The 21,340-nt window shown below is 55.1% G+C and overlaps 1 protein-coding gene across 2 annotated transcripts in view; it reads left to right on the top strand.

The window, feature by feature from the left end:
* The window catches only part of BICD2 (BICD cargo adaptor 2), a 29,244-nt gene extending 19,118 nt beyond the window's left edge, over positions 1-10,126 (top strand). Inside the window, exons 3-8 of one of the 2 annotated variants that reach the window (XM_055126428.1) lie at positions 2,141-2,293; positions 3,570-4,004; positions 4,111-5,112; positions 5,405-5,556; positions 6,457-6,667; positions 8,184-10,126. In XM_055126428.1, coding sequence (XP_054982403.1) covers positions 2,141-2,293; positions 3,570-4,004; positions 4,111-5,112; positions 5,405-5,556; positions 6,457-6,667; positions 8,184-8,189 — 1,959 coding nt within the window. In that variant the 3' untranslated portion in view covers positions 8,190-10,126. Of the gene's footprint in view, positions 1-2,140; positions 2,294-3,569; positions 4,005-4,110; positions 5,113-5,404; positions 5,557-6,456 lie in introns of both variants that reach the window. The other variant, XM_004620106.2, reaches the window with a different exon arrangement.
* Positions 10,127-21,340: the final 11,214 nt, after the last annotated feature.

Here is a 21,340-nt window from a genome sequence, read left to right as displayed (position 1 = left end):
GCCTGGGGGGGGGGGCGGGGCTGGCAGCCAAGTCCCAGTTCATCTAACAGGTCTGATGGAGTAGGACCCCGCATGCTTGCTGTAGCAGCTCACAGTGAGTGTGACCATGTTTCTGTGAAGAGTTCTGGAATCTTCCTTTGCCCTGCAGAAGCAGCCGTGCCTGGCTCTCCTGAGACCCTGGTGTGACCAGTCATGGTGTTGGCCATAGGAGAGAGTCAAGCCTAGAAAGTTGCCAGCACCCCTGAATGTGGGCTGGGGTGGCAGACGCCGTGCCCCGTCCTCTTGACTCTTGCCTGCCGTGCCCCTTGAGAGCTGGTGCCTGTGACTGAGGGTGTGAGGCGGGGTCTGTGACTGAGGAGAGTGTGAGGCGGGGTCTGTGACTGTGAGGAGGGTGTGAGGCGGGGTCTGTGACTGAGGAGGGTGTGAGCAGGGTCTGTGACTGAGGAGAGTGTGAGGCGGGGTCTGTGACTGTGAGGAGGGTGTGAGCAGGGTCTGTGATAGTGAGGAGGGTGTGAGGCGGGGTCTGTGACTGTGAGGAGGGTGTGAGCAGGGTCTGTGACTGTGAGGAGGGTGTGAGGCGGGGTCTGTGACTATGAGGAGGGTGTGAGGCGGGGGTCTGTGACTGTGAGGCAGGGTCTGTGACTGTGAGGCGGGGTCTGTGACTGTGAGGAGGGTGTGAGGCGGGGTCTGACTGTGAGGAGAGTATGAGGCGGGGTCTGTGACTGTGAGGAGGGTGTGAGCAGGGTCTGTGACTGAGGAGGGTGTGAGCAGGGTCTGTGACTGTGAAGAGGGTGTGAGGCGGGGTCTGTGACTATGAGGAGGGTGTGAGGCGGGGGTCTGTGACTGTGAGGCAGGGTCTGTGACTGTGAGGCGGGGTCTGTGACTGTGAGGAGGGTGTGAGGCGGGGTCTGACTGTGAGGAGAGTATGAGGCGGGGTCTGTGACTGTGAGGAGGGTGTGAGCAGGGTCTGTGACTGTGAGGAGGGTGTGAGGCAGGGTCTGTGACTGAGGATGGTGTGAGCAGGGTCTGTGACTGAGGAGAGTGTGAGGCGGGGTCTGTGACTGTGAGGAGGGTGTGAGCAGGGTCTGTGACTGTGAGGAGGGTGTGAGGCGGGGTCTGTGACTGAGGAGGGTGTGAGCAGGGTCTGACTGTGAGGAGGGTGTGAGGTGGGGTCTGTGACTGAGGAGGGTGTGAGGCAGGGTCTGTGACTGTGAGGAGGGTGTGACTATGAGGAGGGTGTGAGACGGGGGTCTGTGACTGTGAGGAGGGTGTGAGGCGGGGTCTGTGACTCTGAGGAGGGTGTGAGACGGGGGTCTGTGACTGTGAGGAGGGTGTGACTGTGAGGAGGGTGTGAGACGGGGGTCTGTGACTGAGGAGGGTGTGAGGCGGGGTCTGTGACTGTGAGGAGGGTTTGAGGCGGAGTCTGTGACTGTGAGGAGAGTATGAGGCGGGGTCTGTGACTGAGGAGGGTATGAGGCGGGGGTCTGTGACTGAGGAGAGTGTGAGGCAGGGGTCTGTGACTGTGAGGAGAGTATGAAGCGGGGTCTGTGACTGTGAGGAGGATGTGAGGCGGGGTCTGTGACTGAGGAGGGTGTGACTGTGAGGAGGGTGTGAGGCGGGGGTCTGTGACTGAGGAGGGTGTGAGGTGGGGGTCTGTGACAGTGAGGAGGGTGTGAGGCGGGGTCTGTGACTGTGAGGAGAGTATGAGGCGGGGTCTGTGACTGTGAGGAGGGTGTGAGGCGGGGGTCTGTGAGTGTGAGGAGGGTGTGAAGCGGGGTCTGTGACTGTGAGGAGAGTATGAGGCGGGGTCTGTGACTGCGAGGAGGGTGTGAGAGGTGGCTGTGTCCCACTGCTGCAGGGTTGTTGGGGGACACATGCTCCCACAGGCGACCCTCGGAAGTCTGATCGTCATGAGGAAATCAGACGAGGTGGAGAGCTGGGGGTCTGCTTCAGGTGTCCTCTGCATGCCGAGTTGGCAGCGGGTCTGTGGGGGGGGGCGGTTGGTGAGAAGCTGCTCTGGGGGCGGTGCCTGTGCATCTTCCTCTTCCCCTGTCCCCACGCGTGCTACCTGACGCGGCTTGGCCGTGAGTGGCGGGGCCGGCGGAACCCCCTGCCCACCCCCCTCCTCCTGCCACTGCAGATCAACCAGAACGTGGAGCTGCAGCGCGGCCGCCTGCGGGATGACATCAAGGAGTACAAGTTCCGCGAGGCCCGCCTGCTGCAGGACTACTCGGAGCTGGAGGAGGAGAACATCAGCCTCCAGAAGCAGGTGTCGGTGCTCAGGCAGAACCAGGTGCGTGTGGGGCCGGGCGCCCGTGGGCGCCTCACCTCTGCCCACGCTGGCAGCTCGCCTTGGCTGACCAACGCGTGCAGCCACCAGAAATGGGAAAACAGCGGCAGTGAGAGAGAACCGGAGGCCTTCCCCTCTGAGTATCAGCGAGGGGACCTGGCGCCCCCCTTCCCAGGCGGGGCCCCAGAGCTAGGGGGATGTGCCCCCTTTTCAGGCCTGCCCGATCCTCTTGGGCACTGTCATGCCGGGCCCACAGGTCACATTTAGGAAGAAGCAGGGCAGAGGTGGGGCTGTGGACACCAGCAACTGTCACCCATACTCTGGTGACCCTGCAGATGGGAAGAGGGGAGGGTGGTCACTGTCCTGTACAGGTCACTCATGCTCTCCAAGGTCTGCCCGCAGATAATGCTGGGTTATTTTCTTTGGGGGGGCCACACCTGGTGATGCCCAGTGGTTGGTCCTGGCTCTGCCTTCAGAGATCACTCCTGGCGGTGTTTGGGGGCATATGGGATGCTGGGATCGAACATGGGTGGGCCCCGTGCAAGGCAAACACCTCCCCACTGTCGTGTGGCTCCTGCCCCGCCCCCGGTGCTCTGGGACGCGGCTCTGTGGGCTGGGGCTTTCCCGGGAGCCGCAGTCCTGGTTCTGCTGTTCAGATCCGGTGTCAGTAGTGTGGCCCTGTGCCGGCCTCCACTTCTAGAGCCTTCTGCCCGGGCACCAGCACAGGGCGTCCCTGCTCAGCACCTGAGTGGAGGGAAGCGGAAACTTGGGGGCCACAAGTCCACCCTGGGGCCCACGTGCATCTGTCAGCCCTGCGGTCCAGTGATTTGTTTCTTATTTCTTGCACTTTTGCTGCAGAATTAAAAGAGACGCTTTTTAATCACCCACGGACGTTGAACCTGTGCGTGAAGGCACCGTGGTTTTCCTCTCTGTCCCTGTCCCCGCACAGTCACTCACTGGGAGGCTCTGAATCCGCCCTCTCCGGCTCCCATCGGGCTGCAGCTTGCGTGTGTCGTGGGAGTTTCGGCTCCTTGGCTCTGACGGCTGCGGCCGTCACCCTACCCCACCCCCCCGCTTGTTCTACGTGCCTTAAGCTGTCCAGCTGCTCTCGTTCAGCAGTCGTGTTGCACTCGGGACCACCTTTATAACCAAGCCACACGCGTGTGGGGGCTGCCGAGTGGCTCTGCCCGTCTCGGGCGTGTGTGCTGGGCCCGCGTGTTCCTGCCCATCTCGTGTGCGTGCCCCGGCCAGACCTGGCACTTCGGCCTCCTTTTCCCAGGTGGAGTTTGAGGGTCTCAAGCATGAGATCAAGCGCCTGGAGGAGGAGACGGAGTACCTCAACAGCCAGCTGGAGGACGCCATCCGGCTCAAGGAGATCTCGGAGCGGCAGCTGGAGGAGGCGCTGGAGACGCTGAAGACGGAGCGGGAGCAGAAGAACAGCCTGCGCAAGGAGCTGTCACACTACATGAGCATCAACGACTCCCTGTACACCAGCCACCTGCAGGTCTCCCTGGACGGCCTCAAGCTCAGCGAGGAGGCCGAGGCGCTGGCCAACGGCTTCGAGCACGGCGCCGGCCTGGCCAAGCTGCCCCTGGACACCAAGACGTCCACGCCCACCAAGGACGGCGGCGCCCCGCCCCCCAGCCTGGTGTCCGACCTCCTCAGCGAGCTCAACATCTCGGAGATCCAGAAACTGAAGCAGCAGCTGGTGCAGGTGAGGCAGGCCCGGGCCCCCTGTGTGTGCGGGAGGGCGGGGCAGCCCCCAGGAAGTAGGGAGTATGGGTGCCCCAGGGTTGCTCACACCCCCTTTGCCTCTGCAGATGGAGCGGGAGAAGGTGGGCCTGGTGGCCACGCTGCAGGACACGCAGAAGCAGCTGGAGCAGGCGCGGGGCGCCCTGTCGGAGCAGCACGAGGAGGTGGGCCGCCTCACGGAGAGCCTGAGCGCCCTGCGGCGCCTGCAGGCCGGCAAGGAGCGGCGCTCGGCCCTGGACAGCGAGAAGGAGCACGACAGCCACGAGGACGGGGACTACTACGAGGTGGACATCGACGGGCCCGAGATCCTGGCCTGCAAGTACCGTGTGGCCGTGGCCGAGGCCGGCGAGCTGCGGGAGCAGCTGAAGGCCCTGCGCAGCGAGCACGAGGCGGGCGAGGCGCGGCACGCCCAGGAGAAGGGCCAGCGCGAGGCCGAGAGCCAGGCGCTCAGCGAGAAGGTGTCGCTGCTGGAGAAGGCCGGGCGGCAGGACCGCGAGCTGCTGGCCCGGCTGCAGGCGGAGCTGAAGAAGGCGAGCGACGCGGCGGGCGAGTCCCAGGGCAGCCTGAGTGTGGCCCAGGACGAGCTGGCGGCCTTCAGCGAGGAGCTGGCCAGCCTCTACCACCACGTGTGCATGTGCAACAACGAGACGCCCACGCGCGTGGCGCTGGACTACTACCGCGAGGGCCCCGAAGCCCACGGGCGCCGCTCACCCGCCCTTCCAAAGGGGCCTCCGGCTACCGCCGCCGCTGCCGCCACCGAGAACGGACCTGGGGACAGTAGCCCCGCGCCCAGCCCCTCGCTGCCCTCCCCGCTGAGCGACCCTCGCCGGGAGCCCATGAACATCTACAACCTGATCGCCATCATCCGCGACCAGATCCGGCACCTGCAGGCCGCCGTGGACCGCACCACTGAGCTGTCGCGCCAGCGCCTGGCCTCGCAGGAGCTGGGCCCCGCCGCCGACAAGGACCGGGAGGCCCTCATGGAGGAGATCCTCAAGCTCAAGTCGCTCCTGAGCACCAAGCGGGAGCAGATCACCACGCTGCGTACTGTGCTCAAGGCCAACAAGCAGGTGCGCCCGCGGGGGCAGGGGCGGGGGTGGGGACACGGGGGCGGGCACGGGGACAGGGACACCCGGATGGGCACGGGCAGGACAGAGACAGGGGCATGGGGCAGGGACGGGTGTGGAGACAGGCCCGGATGGGATGGAGATCTGGGGGAGGAGACGGGACGGGCACGGGCGGGCCGGGGGTGGGGACGGGACGGGACGGGCCCTGCAGGCTGCGGGCGGGCACGCGTCAGTTGGGACCGGAGGTGTTGCCACGGCACCCACCAAGCGCCCACTGCCCGCCATGCCCTCGCAGACGGCCGAGGTGGCGCTCGCCAACCTGAAGAGCAAGTACGAGAACGAGAAGGCCATGGTGACCGAGACCATGATGAAGCTGCGCAATGAGCTGAAGGCCCTCAAGGAGGACGCGGCCACCTTCTCCTCGCTGCGCGCCATGTTCGCCACCAGGTACAGGCCCGCGAGCCCAGTTAGCTCCTCACTGTCTACCCCTACTCTGGCCTGACACTGTGGGAACCCCGGGGAACCCCAGTTTTGTTCCATATTACTTGGGGCCAGACAAAGCTGCCATCCCGGTGAGGTACCTGAAGGCCACCTGCCAGTGGCCAGGGCTGGGGACGCTGCTGCCCCCCAGGAAGGGCCAGGCAGGTGGGCTGGGCCATGAGGTGATCTCTGTGAATTTGACCAGTCATTGAGACACAGGGAGTGTGACTCCCTCCTCCACAGGGGGCCGGCCTGGCTTACTTGGGGACTCAGAAGGCCCACGGGAGGCCAGTTGGGGTGGGTGGACAGAGTAGCAGGGCCTGTTTCTAAGGTTTCTAAGCTGGTGACCAGGTTGGGCTGTCCCATGTGGAGCATGGTGCCACCTGCTGGCCAGTGCAGGAAGCACAACGGATCTGACCATGGTCTCATGTTCCATGGGGGTGTGACCAAGCCCCTCACCGTCCTGGCCGGGCTGATGGACTCACCCCATTTCTCAGCAGTGTGGAAAGACGGGATAGAGAGGGAAGAAGAGGCTCCGGCTCTTTCGCCGGATGTGCCCTCCGCTCAGGGTCGGAGGCCTCTTGGCTCCTCCCAGATGAGCTAGGGCGGCCGGGGCGGGAGTAGCATGTCACAGCCGTGCAGGTGCTGAGATGGGGCTGCCGGGGGCGCTGTCCCACCTAGGCCTGGACCCCAGTGCTCACTGCCCCAGGGTCTCGAGCGCCAGGTAGCCGATGGTCACCTCGGGCTGCCTGCAGGCCTGGCAGGGCCGCAGCTCGCGGCTGCCCGTGGGGCAGACACCCCCCTGGCACCACCGGCGCGTGTGTCCTGGGCTGTCTCTGGTCCCCAGCGCCCGCCTCTCGCCCGCAGGTGTGACGAGTACATCACGCAACTGGATGAGATGCAGCGGCAGCTGGCGGCCGCGGAGGACGAGAAGAAGACGCTCAACTCGCTGCTGCGCATGGCCATCCAGCAGAAGCTGGCGCTGACGCAGCGCCTGGAGCTGCTGGAGCTCGACCACGAGCAGACGCGGCGGGGACGCGCCAAGGCCGCCCCCAAGGCCAAGCCCAGCCCGCCCAGCGTAAGTCACACCTGCGCCTGCTCCAGCGAGCGGGCCGAGGGGGCCGGGCTTGCCCCCCGGGTGCTCTGCGGCGAGAAGTATAACATTTACTGCGACTAGCCCTGGCCTGCAGCTAACCGGCCCGCCCGCTCCTCACTAACCAGCCGCCGCCAGCCGCGGGCCCGGCCGGGCTTAACCCTGACTAATGCGCAGAGGGACGGATGTCGCCGTGGCAGCGCCCCCGGACACGCGGGCTTCGTGGTGGCCTCTCACTCCCCGGGATGTTCTCCCTGGTCGCAGCTGAGCTGAGCTGGGACTCGGGGTTCGAGCCTCACGTCCGGGCCCCCTGGGGCTCGGGCCTGACTTGACCCAGCATGTCCCCGCGTGCATGTGTCTGTGCAGTAGGGCGGCCCCAGCACCCGGACAGCAGCCTCGGAGGACACGGCCCTGCAGTCTGGCCGCACTGTGTGCTCTGTGGGGTCTCGCTGTACATCTGGGCAGACCGGAAGAACGAACTCCTGGCCCGGGCGCAGGTGCTCCCGCCGGGGCTGACTCTCCCCTGCACGGGTTCCCTCGGGGTCTGAGCTCGAAGCCGGGGCTTCTCCTCGGGGTCTGCATGCTAGTCTGGATGCCTGCAGTGGGCCAGCTGCCGGGGCCAAGGCCCGGCTTTTATTTGTTTATTACCGAGGATAATTTTCCAAGTGCCTGAGCAGACCTCGGCCCTCGGCGAGAGCCGTCCTGTTACACAGAGGCTCTCCCAGCTGGGTGTGATGTCCCTGCCCTCTGCCCCTCCCCACACTGTATCCCAGGGCCTTCACACCCCAAGAAACAGCTGTGGCAGCCTAGAGGCTCCAACCAGAGCCACTGCTGGTGAGGCTAAACCCATAGCAGCTGGTGGGAGCCCTGCTCGGACCCGGGGTCAGTCTGTGGGTGCTGGGGCAGCACCACACGGGTTCTGGGAGTGCTGGGAGTGGCGGGACTCGCTGGAGGCTCTTTGGGCTCTTCTGGGACCTCCACCTGCCGGCTTTTTTTTGGGGGGGGGGGTTTACGTCATCTGAGTCCACGCGCCCAGATGCAGAAGTTTCTCTGACCTGTGACCTGTGACCATGTCCCCTCGCCTCTTACCTCACCCCAAGAGCTCCCGGCCCCACTTCCCTCCGCTTCTGGAGGTGTTCCAGCCCCGCACGCTCCCGGCCCCGCTCTGGAAGGCCAAGGGCGGAGTGTCCTGCCCTCCGCCCTGGGGCTGCTTTGCTGATGGACTCCGAGCCCAGACCCTCCCTCTCTGGGGGTCATGCATCCGCCCCTGCAGGAGGACTCGGAGGGGGCCGCCTGCTGGCCCACACACCCCTTCCTCACTCTCTGCCAGCCTGGCTTGCAGCTTCTCCTCCTGCGGGCGAGGGTCTTGGCAAGCACCTGGGCCAGCGCCCCCTAACACGCAGCTCTCGATGGCGACTAACGAGCCGGAGTGCTCTCCGCGGGACCCCTGCTGCCCCACCGGCGCCCGTCCTAACGCTCTCTTGTTCTCTCCCATTTCCAGCTGTAGAATAGCGGCCAGGACTCGGCCAGCCCGCGCAGAGGAAGCAAGGGCAGCCCGAAAGGCCACTTAGAACCGTGTTCGGATATGCCACTGCAGAGATTATTTTCCAAATAGCATTCCCGAGATCTAATAGTTGTGGAGAGGAGGGGCAAAAAAAGCTTTAATGTGACAGGCCTTTGTCAGATGCTGAGCGACGCTCCTCACGGCCACCCCTTCCTGGTGCCCTGCACTTTGGATACTTTGATATTACATTTGTTTCCTTAGCCCTAAGGACAGACCCCGAGGCCGTGGTCTGTCTCCCGCTCCTGGACCCCGGCTCAGCCTCCGACATGCTGGTCTGCTCACAGCATGGGCACCTGCTCCGTGCCCTCTTAGACTCAACGGCGTTATGGTTCGTGTTTGGAGTTACAGATTTTAAATGCCATGTTCATTTAAGAAATCCAGGGTATTCCAATTCTGGGGTTTTTTCATATTGTATTATTATTATTATTATTGTTATTATTATTATTCTTAGGAATAGTTCAATGTAACAAGAAGAAAACTTGACCTTTGCTATGGTTTAAACAGTAATAGGCACTTGAAAAAAGAAATTTAAAAACGATAAATTATTGAATGAGTAGTATTAACCTACAAATTCCAGAGTTTTCTGGGTTTTAGGACAGTGTGAAGCATGACTGATTAACAGAATTTTCTACAACTGTAACCAGTGAAATTCCAAATTGGAATTGTTTTTGTTACTCCGGTGGTTGTGCCAAATTGTGGTACATATAGGAAATTCTACAGCTGTCGATTTTCAAAGGTGTTCGATGCCAACACCTTTTTGTTCGTAATCAATTTTGCCAGTAGTGCCTTCATCAAATTGAGGGAGGTGTCCCAGCATAGTTCATTCTCTGCTGTGGCCGTGGAGGAGAGAGTCGGCAATTTCGAAGGCCAGAGCGTGGCCCAGGGCGGGCGAAGGGGCAGGCGCCCCCCGACCCCGGGCCTGCGTATCTTCATTGAGGGAAAGAAAACAGCAATTGTGCAAAATTCTGTTAGTCAGTGATTCTTTACCGGGCAAATCCTCGCAAATTCAGGGGCTGAGCAGGAAAAACAAGCGAGCACAAGCTTTGAGTGTGTTTTAGGAACTAAGTGGACTTGATGGGACAAGCTAAGCAAGCGTGAGCACCACGCACGTTGGTGACCAGCCAGGGCTGCGTGGGGCCCACTGCCACTGCCGCCGGCTCCTCGCGTGAGGGCTAGCCATAGTATTCTTTGCAGACGTGAGACCGAGAGGGTCTAGAGTCTCTTGCTTGGTGTAACTAATCACTGTTGATTTCAGGAAACAGAATTTGCTAAAGCCCCTCAGCAAACATCCATGTCTGGCTTGGGTTTTGCTGAGCGAGGTGGTATGAATGGTCAAATTGGTACTCAAGAGGAAGAAGGGAAAAGTGTCTTCCCACCTCCAAAACAAAAGGCAAATTCTAATAATCTAAGTTGTGAGAATAAAAGAATTCTGTTTCCTGGAATAAGCATCTCTTATTCCTAGTTATAGGGACCCCGCTGTCCCACACCCCTTTTTTTCACCTTCTCTTACAGTGTTGATCCATAAGAAATAATGTTACATTTATGATAACTTCATCTGTACGGGGTATTTATTTGCAATGATGTCTGAGTACTGTATTTTTTTTCTGTGTATTATCTTAGTGTCAGAATGTTGTCTTTATTTTAAGATCATATGCATGTCTCCTGCCAAGGAGCCTATACACAGACCCCAGCAGAAATATGCCTTCAGGTTCGGAGGGAACGAAGCAGAGTGCAAAAGGAATGGGAAAGAGAAAATCAGATGCACCTCGGGGCCTAGCCATGCTGCGGGAATGTCGCCCACGCCAGCGCACCGGGGGCAGGGGTCTGTGTAGGGCATGTTGGTAGGACCAATAAATAAAGAATAACAAAAGACAAAACAAGTGGCTGGCTCTCTCTCTGTCTTTCACTCTCTCCCCCTCTCTATGTGGCAGTGAGAGGACCCCGCCCTCTGGCCATCCCGACGGGGAACAAACAGGAGCAGGGCGGGAAGCCGTGGGTGCCCTGCGGGGCCTTGCGTCCGAGGGGGCAGTAGGCCTGGGGTGCTTGGCCACCTTGGGCCAGACCTCAGGGTTCCTTCTGGGGCTGAGCTGAGCGGGTGTTGCTGCCCTTCAACTCCCCAGGGGTCTTCCTTGCCTGATGGTCAAGGAGGTTGGGTGACAGGGTCCCTGGCACCCCTCACCCTCTTTAAGATTGCCTGGTGCCGTGCTCAGTCTGAAGCTTCCAGAAGAGACCCCTTTCCGCTGCGACTCACCTCTCACCCCATCCAGGGCCACAAGGCAGGTGAGCAGCACACAGCCCTCCAAGTCTTGTGTTTCCAGCTCAGCCTGGAGAGAACCTCCTGCCACCGCTGGCCTGGGAAGGGCTGAGGAGAGAGTTCACAGGGATCTGGAGAGCCCCGGAGGGCACCCCGCCCCTTCACCTGGGCACATCTGGCCCCTGGTACTCGTGGGATCCTTCAGGGAGGACTGACATCTTCCAGGACGTTAGGTGGGGACATGCCATGCTGCTAGATGCCCCACCCACCTTCCTGTCTGAGGGAGCCAGGGACAGCAGGACGGTGACTGGCCGGTCCCTGCCTCAGTTTCCCTCTCTAGGGATGATATATTTTTAAAAAAAATTTTTATTAGTGAATCACTGTGGGTACAGTAGTTACAAACTTACGAACTTTCACGTTTGCATTTCAGTCATACAATGATCGTTTACCCATCCCTCCACCAGTGCTCATTCTCCTCCACCAATGCTCCCAGTATCCCTCCCACCACCCCCGCCCCATCCCCCACCACCCCACCCTGCCTCTGCGGCAGGGCATTAGGGATGATATTCTTTGTTCAGGGGTTTTGGAAAGCTTCAAATCCTGGTACCTGGACTGTAGCTGTGTGTGGTGGGTGGCCCTGCTGACACTGTCACTATCATCACAGTCTCCAGGATCCAGGATGCTGTGGGGAGAGCCTGTCATCCAGTGGGAATCTGGGCTCACCGACTTTTTAAAATTCATTTTTGGGGGGTGAGGGGACCATACACCTTACTCTTGGCTCTGCACTCAGGGATCACTCCTGGTGAGGCCCCGGGGACTATGTGGGGTGCTGGGGAACAAACCCCAGCTGGCTGTGTGTAAGGCAGCACCCTACTGGCTCTGTTTCCTCTTTGACCCCAACATTTTCTTTTCTTTTTGGGGGCATTGCTGGAAACGGAACTCGGGTCACCTGCATGATGCTCGGCGTCAGCCACGTCCCCAGCCCTCAAGGCAACTTTTTTTTTTTGTTCCCTTTTTTGGGGGGGGGTCAGACCTGGCAATGCTCAGGGGTTACTCCTGGCTCTGCACTCAGGAATTACCCCTGGTGGTGCTCAGGGGACCATATGGGATGCTGGGAATCGAACCCAGGTCAGCCGCGTGCATTGCTCCAGCCCCTCAAGTCAACTTTTTAAAGAAAAAAAGTTAAGTGCGCACATCCAGTTTTGCACAAAGGAGACAGCGGTGTGGGCAGAAGCCACTGAGCCCCCTGGCGCGGCTGGGCTACATGCAGACGCAGCCCAGCCCGGGTTGTGGCTGTGCCCACGTACCAGCCAGATCCAAGGCGTGGCACTGCAGGGCTCTGGGCAAACACCTCGCTTCCGGGATGTTCACTTGCGCCATCCATGCACCTGACTGTGCAAGGCAGCTCCTGGGCTTAGGGGTCCCCGTGCTCAGTGCACATAGTCTCTGAGTCACATGTCCACATACGCGGAGCGCTTCCCCACAGTTCCTTGGCCCCAGAGGACACTGATCACAGCCATCCAGGAACGATCAGGAAACATCACCCTCTTAGTGGATCCAAGTCAGAAGTGCTGCTGGTTTGACTCGTCCCGAAGTGTCTCTGGGAAGTGGACAAACAAGCCTTTGGGGGCAGGGTTTCTGCAAAAAGGCTAATGAGGGGTACATTCTGAGCCCCTCACGCACTCTGCGCTGTCTACCAGGGGGCCTTCCTGAGACCCTGCGGTCACTAGTGCCAATTCTGGGGGTGGAGGTGGTGCTGGTGTTTTTGGCGCCATCTGGTGGCTCTCGGGCTTCACTGCCAGCCGTGAGGGAGCATGAATCCCAGAATGAATCCCGTTTATATAGAGAGGGTGGGAGCTCAGCTTTCCCATTACCTCTCTGGACCCTGTGTGTGATTATTGCCGGTTGAAAATTTTCCCCTTAAATGAATATTATGAGACAATGTTATAACAGTACCAGAAAAATTAGGTAACCTTGATGAAACAGTATCATCATCATCATCATCATCATCATCATCATCATCATCATCCCGTTGATCGTCAAATTTCTCTAGTGGTCTCAGTAACGTCTCCATTCGTCCTAGCCCTGAGATTTTAGAAGCCTCTCCTTACTCATCCTTCCCAATCATGCTGCATTGGAGGCTCTTTCAGGGTCAGGGGAATGAGACCCAGCATTGTTACTGGTTTTGGCATTTTAATATGCCATGGGGAGTTTGTGAGGCTCTCCCATGTGGGCAGGAAACTCAGTAGCCTGCTGATTCTGCCAGAGGGAGAAGTAGGCTATAAGATGTCGTTTCTGGGAGCTTGGTTTTATAGTCTCTGGATGTTGGCCGTTGATGGGATTACAGGGTGGGGGGCAGGGCAAGCAATCCCTGGGTGTGACCACCTAGCTACTGGAAAATGGGAAATCTGGGTGGAAGAGGCCCAGTCCCGATCCGAGCAGGCTGGAGGTCTCAGCCCCGGGTCCCACACATCTGGATTCCTTTACCGGTACCTTCATGCGTGAGGCTCGTCCGAATGTGTGGAGAGGGACCCTGAGCATGGCTGTGGCTAAGGCTCCGGAGGTCTTCGGCCCGGGAGCTCTGCTCGGGGTGGGGAGGGAAGCTGGAGCCCATCCCCTCCAAGGGGCCCCGGGGAAGACAGCCAGGCACTCGGGCCAGAGACTCTCTGATGAAACAGTAAGTCACTAGAATTGTATAACTACTGAAACCACCTGGGACATAAAAAGAATAATAATGATTACTGTGAAAATTCTAATGTGGGGCTGGAGCAAGAGTACAGCCGGTAGGGAGCTGGCCTTGCATGTGGCCAGCCAGGGTTTGGTGCGGCATTCCATACGGTCCCCTGAGCACCACCAGGAGTGATTCCTAAGTGCAAAGCTAAGGGTAACTACCCCTGAGCACTGCCTGGTGTGGCCCCAAAACAGAACAAAACCCCTCTAATCTTACAAATGTAGTAGTCTAGATAAAAGAGACCAATCCCTTGAAAACCGTAGCTACAGAAAACTCACATAAGAAGAAATACAAAGGGGGCTTGGAGAGATAACACAGGGAGGAAGGCACTTGCGTTGCGCATGGCCAACCCAGGTTTGACCCCCAGCACCACATATGGTCCCCTGAGCCCACCAGTAGTGATCCCTGAGCACAGAGCCAGGAGTAAGTCCTGAGAACACGGAGTGTGTCCTTAAGCACAAAAAAAGATCTGAATAGGCCTTATCAAAGAAACTGAACAATAATGTTCCAAAATAGACATCATTAAGCCAAGAGTTATTTGTAAATTTTACCAAACATTTAAGAAATTGTACTAATGGAGCGATAGTACAGCAGATAGGGCATTTTCCTTGCACGCGGCTGACCTGGGTTCGATCCCCAGCACCACCAGGAGTAATTCCTGAGTGCAGAGCCAGGAGTGACCCCTGAACATTGCAGGGTGTGACCCAAAAGAAAAAACCCAGCAACAATAAAGAAAAATGTTCTAGATATTTCTTTAATAAAGTAGGAGCACTGCTATTCAGTCATTGTAGATATTTTTTTAATTGTTCCTAAATATATGAAAGAAGGGCTGGAGCAATAGCTCAGTGGATAGGGCGTTTGCCTTGCATGTGGCCCGCCCGGTTTTGATTCCTCTGTCCCTCTCCGAGAGCTCGGCAAGCTACCGAAAGTATCCTGCCCGCACGGCAGAGCCTTGCAAGCTCCCCATGGCATATTCGATATGCCAAAAACAATAACAAGTCTCACAATGGAGATGTTACCGGTGCCCGCTTGAGCAAATTGATGAGCAATGTGATGACAGTGATACAGTGATACCAATTTTCCAGACTCTTAAGGAAGACAGAATCAGAGGGAATACTGACTTCAAAAGGTATATCCACCTACATGCTTATCCTAAACAAACCATCTTGACTAGAAGTGGTTTTTAACGCATTCTTCAGAGAAAATCCCAATAAATCCAGATAGATATAACTAATGATTCTTCCTGTTTAGAAGTATTTTAAATTCTGGCCAGAGGGCCGGAACAATAGCACAGTGGGTAGGGTGTTTGCCTTGCACGCAGCCAACCCAGGTTTGATCCCCAGCATCCCATATGGTCCCCTGAGCACCACCAGGAGTAATTCCTGAGTGCATAAACCAGGAGTAACCCCGTGCATTGCCAAGTGTGACCCAAGAAGAAAAAAAAAATTCAGTCAGAGATAGTACAGAAGTAACTGCTTGCCTTACTTGCTGCTAAGCCTAGCTCAGTTCCCTGAACCACACAGGGTCCTCTGAGCCCCACCAGGAGTGATCCCTGAACATTCTGGGTGTGGCCCAAAATCCAAACAAACAAACAAACAAAAAACTTTTAAATTAGTCATACAATTCAGTCTCTAAGGTAAAACATTTCTAGCAGCTCTTACTGTTTTTTTTTTCCAATTTTTAAATTTTATTTCCACAAAGTTGTTCACAATAATTGATGACATTCAATATTCCAACACCAATGCCACCACCATTACACCTTCCCGCCCCATTATTTGGACTTTCCTCACCACCACTCAAGCCTGCCCCACAGGCAGATGCTAGATAATTTATTCTGTATTACTTGCTATGAATAGTGTGAGATGTCTGTAAGGGTCTGTCTCATAGTGATTCAACGAAAAAGTAAGAATAAATAAATAAGTATAAGATGTTGCATGGTTGATACCTGGAATTCTAAAATTTTAAATAATTGGGGTCTGGAGCCATCTCTGCAGCAAGCTGCTCGGTCCCAAGATTCATTTGGGAGTCTCTGGACCATAGGGGTTACTGTGCTTAAATGGCACCCCGAGGCCTGACAGCCAGGACCCCGGGAGGGCGGGGAGGCGGGAAGGGGTGGTCCAGTCCCGACCCCCCCCCCCCCCCCCGAGGCCTGGCATCTTCAGTCGCTGGTCCTGCAAGCCTGGGTTTTTCAGTGGATTTGTTCTCTCGCGTGGGGGGCTCAGGGTGAGCCTGTGAAGTTCGGCCCCGAGGGTGGCAGCTCTTGGGTTCCGGAGGTTTGTGGCTGCAGGGGTCCTCTGGACGGGCAGAGAGAGGACGCCTGTTCCGTCTGAGGCGCCTGGTGAGATCAGTCTGGCGCAAGATCCAATAACACCTCACCCAGCTCTTCCTCTTAAATGTGTCTTGGTACCAGTGAGTTCCTTTGGGAAATGACATCAGGCTAAACAATTGTTAACCTGTGTGCTAGTGAGCAAGAAAACAATATTGAAAGGCACTCTGTCGCTCGAATTTTCCCCTCTAGCATCCGTCCACCCTACCTTCCATTTTCATTTTCTGGTGCTATTTAAGGATAATTGGCTTACTTTCCCAATGGGTGGGGAGTGTTCAGTCTCAGGTCTGAGGCCTGCAAAATCACATGATCTGGAGCTGGTGCAAGATAGTGAGGGGGGTGGGGCAGACACTGGTGCTGCTCGCCCATCTGCCTGCGAGTGATGTTATAAATATCCGAATGGCCATGGGCATAACAAAGCAAAACAACAGCTCCCTCGGCCCTGCTCTAAGGGAAGGCTCTGGGGGCTGGAGCACAGGTACAGCAGGTAAGGTGCCCTGCCTTGCACATGGCTCACCCGGGTTCTCCACATCCCATATGGTCCCCTTGGGCATTGCCAGGTATTTCCTCCTCGTGTGTGTGTGTGTGTGTGTGTGTGTATGTGTGTGTGTACATATATACAAATAAAATAATAACTGGTGGTTCTTTGTATTTCTACAGCCAGGAATGATGCATTGAAGCAGGGAGGGAGGCAACCACATGGAAAGGCCCCTCTAAGTTCCCCCAACCTGCCAGGAGTGTTCCCCAAGTTAGCTGAATCAAATAGAATTTGGGGGGTTGTTTTGTTTTGGCAACATCCAAAAGTGTTCAGGGCTTACCCTTGGCTCTGGGCTCAGGGTCCCTCCTAGCAGGGCTTGGGCGCCTATAGAGGAGTCAAACCTGGGTTGGTTACATGCAAGGCAAGTGCCCTGCTCGCTCTACTATTGCTCCAGCCCCTGCATCAAATAGAAGTCGCCCTGACACAGAGCAACCTCGAGTGAGATGAGTTTGACAGGTCAATCTGGATCCAAGTAGAAGTGATTTTGCTCAAATTTGTCCGGAAGCAACAATCAATATATTTTTGAAACTTTTTTTTTCTTTTTAGGTCACGCCCAGCAGTGCTCGGGGGTTCCTCCTGGTTCTGCACTCAGGAATTACTCCTGGGGACCGTGTAGGATGTCGGGGACTGAGCCCAGGCTGGCCACGTGCAAGGCAAACGCCCTACCCATTGTACTATCGGTCTGGCCCCTAGTCATGAAGCTTTATAACCATTATCAATCCTATCGATTACCTCATAATGGTATGAAGATGGTATGAAGTCCAATACCCCACATATTTTTTTGGCTTTTTAAAAATTTTTTTAAAAGTTTTTAAATTTTTTTAATGAATCACTGTGAGGTACAGTTACAGATTACAAATTTTCATGCTTACATTTAAGTCATACCACGATTGAGTACCCAACCCTCCACCAGTGCCCATTCTCTACCACCAGTGATCCCAATATCCCTCCCACCCCACCATCCCTCACCCCCTCCCCACCCCAGCCTCTGTGGCAGGCGCATTCCCTTTTACTCTCTCTCTCCTTTAGGGTGTTGTGTTCTGCAATGCAAGTATTGAATGGCCATCAAGTAGACTAGAGTCTACTTCCAACATGCATCTCCCCTCCTGAGTGGGCCCTCCAAACATCCTTTACTTGGTGGTCACTTCTCTACCTGAGCTGCCTTTTCCCCCAGCATGTAAGGCCGGCTTCCAAGCCATGGAGCAAAGCTCCTAGTACGTATCTATCTATACTATTCTTGGGTGTTGGTTTCTTATTCTGTTACTTTATATTCCACAAATGAGTGTAATCTTTCTGTCTGTCCCTTTCTTTCTGACTCATTTCACTTAACATGAAACTTTCCATGTTGATCCACTTGTATGCAAATTTCATGACTTCATCTTTTCTAACAGCTGCATAGTATTCCATTGTGTAGATGTACCAAAGTTTCTTTAACCAGTCGTCTGTTCTTGGGCAGTCGGTTTTTTTCCAGATTTTGGCTATTGTAAACAGTGCAGCAGTGAACATACAAGTGCAGATGTCATTTCTACTATACTTTTTTGCATCTCCAGGATATATTCCCAGGAGTGGTATTGCTGGGTCAAATGGGAGCTCAATTTCTAATTTTTTGAGAAACGTCCATACTGTTTTCCAAAAGGGCTGAGCCATTCGGCATTCCCGCAAGCAGTGAAGGAGAGTCCTTTTCTCTCCACATGCGCGCCAGCACTGGTCACTTTTGTTCTTCTGGGTGTCAGTACCCCACGTATTTAAAACCAAAGGCAACTATTATAAAATTAAAATGCTTGTTTATAAATATAAGGAAGCATGTAACTCTTAGGATTGCAAATTGCCTTGGAGACCTTTGTCTTCTATAATGACCTGTCTCTGCTTTCGGACTTCTCAGCAGTTCTGGGACTCATCAGGGCTACACCCAGAGGTTCCTGGGGACCCTCAGGGGGCTGGGGAGTGAGCTCAGGCCCTGTGTGTGCCATCATATGCTCCAGTCTTTTGAGCTAAGTCCCACCTTCTTCATGATGACTTTTAGGGGCCTTGTAATGAAATGTATGGAAACCTCCTGAAAAGGTAAGCATTGGGCTTCCTTTTGACCCCTATGACCCAGCAATTCTACTTCTTGGCATCTCCCCTAAGAGCCTTAAAGTCAGAATGGGGGCTGGAGCTACAGCACAGTGGGGAGGGCACACAGCTGACCGAGGTTCGATCCCTGGCACCCATAGGGTCTCCCAGGCCCAACAGGAGTGATTCCTGAGCACAGAGCCAGGAGTAAACCCTGAAAGTATTGTCAGGTGTGGCCCCCAAACCCCTCTCTTGCAAAAAAAAAAGAAGCACTGATATACATTTATATACATACACAATGCAATATGACTGAACTGGACGAAAAGATGGACTCATGTGCTTCGTTGCCACATGGGTAGGATGGAGGAGATGATGCTAAGTGAAGCAAGTTGGAGGGAGAGGGACAAACTCAGAGCAGTTTCTCTCACCTATGGAATGTACAGTGACACAATCAGGAAATAAGGCTGGCCGGTGGGAACAGACTCTGAGTCTGGCCTGCAGAACTCAGTTTCCCAAGGGGCTGGGCGGGGTATGGCAGGTCCTTGAGGTGCTCATGATGGAGTTGGTGGTGTTGGAACACGATGCACCTGAAACACTACTGGCATTGTTGTCAATCATGGTGCCCGCGTGAAAACTGGAAAAACATCAATATATTAAGACCAGGGAGAAATACCAAAGGACAAGAGTGTATGAGGCCCCAAGGCCAGTCCCCAGCATTGCCCGGCCTTTCCGAGCACTCACAGGGCACCCACGACAACCCCCAGACCCAGAGGGACTGAGCAGCCTGGAATCACCCAGCCAGAACCCCCATCAGGCCTGGGCATCACTCCGGGGACTCTCCCTCCCACAGTGAAATCTGGGGCCTAAGATTTAGAACAACAGGCAGGACTTTTTCCTTGTACATGGCTCACCCAGAACCCTATATGGTCCCCCAAGTCATCCAGGAATGATCCCTGAGCACAGAGTCAGGAGTAAGCCCACAGCATCAGCAGGTGTGGCTCAAAAACCTAAATAAATAAACATAAATTAACTGTGATATCCCTATGTAAATATCTTCCTAAGTGATTTATTTTCCACTTAATACTTGTGCTTTAAGTTCATACTTAATATGAAACTGACTTAAGTTTTCTTTCATCTTAATAAAACTACATGAATTGTTTGTAAGGAGACCAAAAAGTTAGATTAATCAGAACAGTGGCATATATGGAAAAGTCCAATGGAATGATACAATCGTGAAGAAATCCTGGAAAAAGTGGACATTCCCATGCAAAATGCAGGCCTGAACAAAGACGCGGCACCTGTCACACATGTTCCCTTGATGTTAAATGAGTCCGGAGAAACAGAGCAGGACATAGAGCACCTGCCTTGCCAACCTCTGGTCACAAGTTCAAATTCCTGGGGTCCCACATTCACCAAGAGCAATCCTAGCATCGATGCCTGTCTGTGGCCACAAGCCCTCTGTGGTCACACCACAGGTGGCCCCTGGCAAGCACCATCACACAGGACATGTGTGAATTCTGGTGAGCACTGTCTGAGCACATGGCCCTAACTTACGTGCCTCTGACTCGGCATACTGCCCTGGCAAGGACCTGTGTGAGTACTGCACCACACCAGCTGAGCACCACGCTCGGTGAGCACTATGCTAGGTAAGCACCGTGCTAGGTGAGCACCAAGCCAGGTGAGCAGCACTCCAGATGAGCAGTTAGGTGAGCATCACATCAGGTGAGTGAGCACTGCTGTGATGTGTGGCCCCAGATGTGCTAGCAAGGCTTTAGCACATCAACAAAGATGGGAACTGGGAGGGAAAGAGGGAAAAACATGAAGGCAGAGGTTGAGGAGCTAGATGAGGGGTTCATGCTCAACGCCTGCACAGCATGGTCCCCATGGTTACCACTGGACGTAACCCTGGAGGCCTGATTTCTCAGGGGATTCGATATTGGCTTTTTTAGGGTAGGATCTTGTATGTGACTGACCCAGTTTCTCTCCCTGGCAGAAACTGGGAGTGATTCCTGAGTGCAGAGTCAGGGAGTAAGACCTGAGCATGGCTGGGTGGGACCCAAAACAAACAAATGAAAAAGCTTCTATGACATTGTCAAAGGCATAAGAAGAGCAATCCCAGAGTAAATTATTTACCAAAAAAAAAATCTTATAGAAGACTTACCAAGGACTAAGGAAACAGATTCAAGGGTTTCGATATAGGCTTTGCATGCAGGAGGCCCTGGCTCAGCCTCTGGCACTGTATGATCCCCTGAGCATCGCCAGGAGAACCCCCGAGCAGCACACCAGGAATTAGCTCTGAGCACCACCACGTATGGTCTTGTAACTGAAAACAAATTCATACCAATTCTATGAAGAACTCTTAAGACTCAACTATAAGAAAACTAAGGGGCTGAAATGATAGTATAATGAGTAGGGTATTTGCCTTGCATGCTGTAGACCTGGGTTCAATCCTCGGCATCCTTTATGGTCCCCTGAGTCTGCCAGGAGTAATTCCGAATACCAAGCCAGGAGTGACCCCTGAGCATTGCCAGGTATGGCTCCCTGCTAAAAGTAAAGTAAACTAGGGGCCAGAGAAGTAGTACATCAGGTAAGCTACTTATCTTGCACATGGCTGACTGGGTTGGATCCCCAGCATCTCATATGGTTCCCCAAGTGCCACCAGGAATAATTCCTAAGCACAGTCAGGGTAAGCCTGAGCACTGCCATGTGTGCCCCATAAACAAGACAAAATATAATAATAAAAAAGAAAGAAAGAAAAAGAAAACCTAAGACCCAGTTTAAAATTAAGGGAAAGATCTGAACAGATATCTGTTGCACCAGTGAAGATATACCGATGATAAATCAAGATAATCAAAGCATGTATCACACAAATTCAATTGCAACAACGAAATGCCGCTGCAATTGACTAATGGCAAAAATCAAAAGTTCTGAGAAACACTGATTGCTGACTTGGCTGTGGACCAACAGGAAGCTTGCCACAGCCAGGAGGAGGGGAAATAGTATTTGGGGAAGGTTTTCGTTTCTGTTTTTTGGTTTTTTTTGGTGGGGGGGCTCTTGCCAAATGAAACACACTTTTACCCTTCTGGCCCAGCAGTTGTGCTCTTCATTATGACCCAGAGGAGTTGACAGCCTATGTCTACATCCAACCCTTTTGTATCTTTATTCACATTCTCCAGACTTGGGGCTGCACAGT

The sequence above is a fragment of the Sorex araneus genome, chromosome 2 (genome assembly GCF_027595985.1).
Source record: "Sorex araneus isolate mSorAra2 chromosome 2, mSorAra2.pri, whole genome shotgun sequence".
Taxonomy (NCBI): Eukaryota; Metazoa; Chordata; class Mammalia; order Eulipotyphla; family Soricidae; genus Sorex; species Sorex araneus.
The sequence above is the reverse complement of the archived record's forward strand: the minus strand, read 5'-3'. Positions and strand labels throughout refer to the sequence as shown.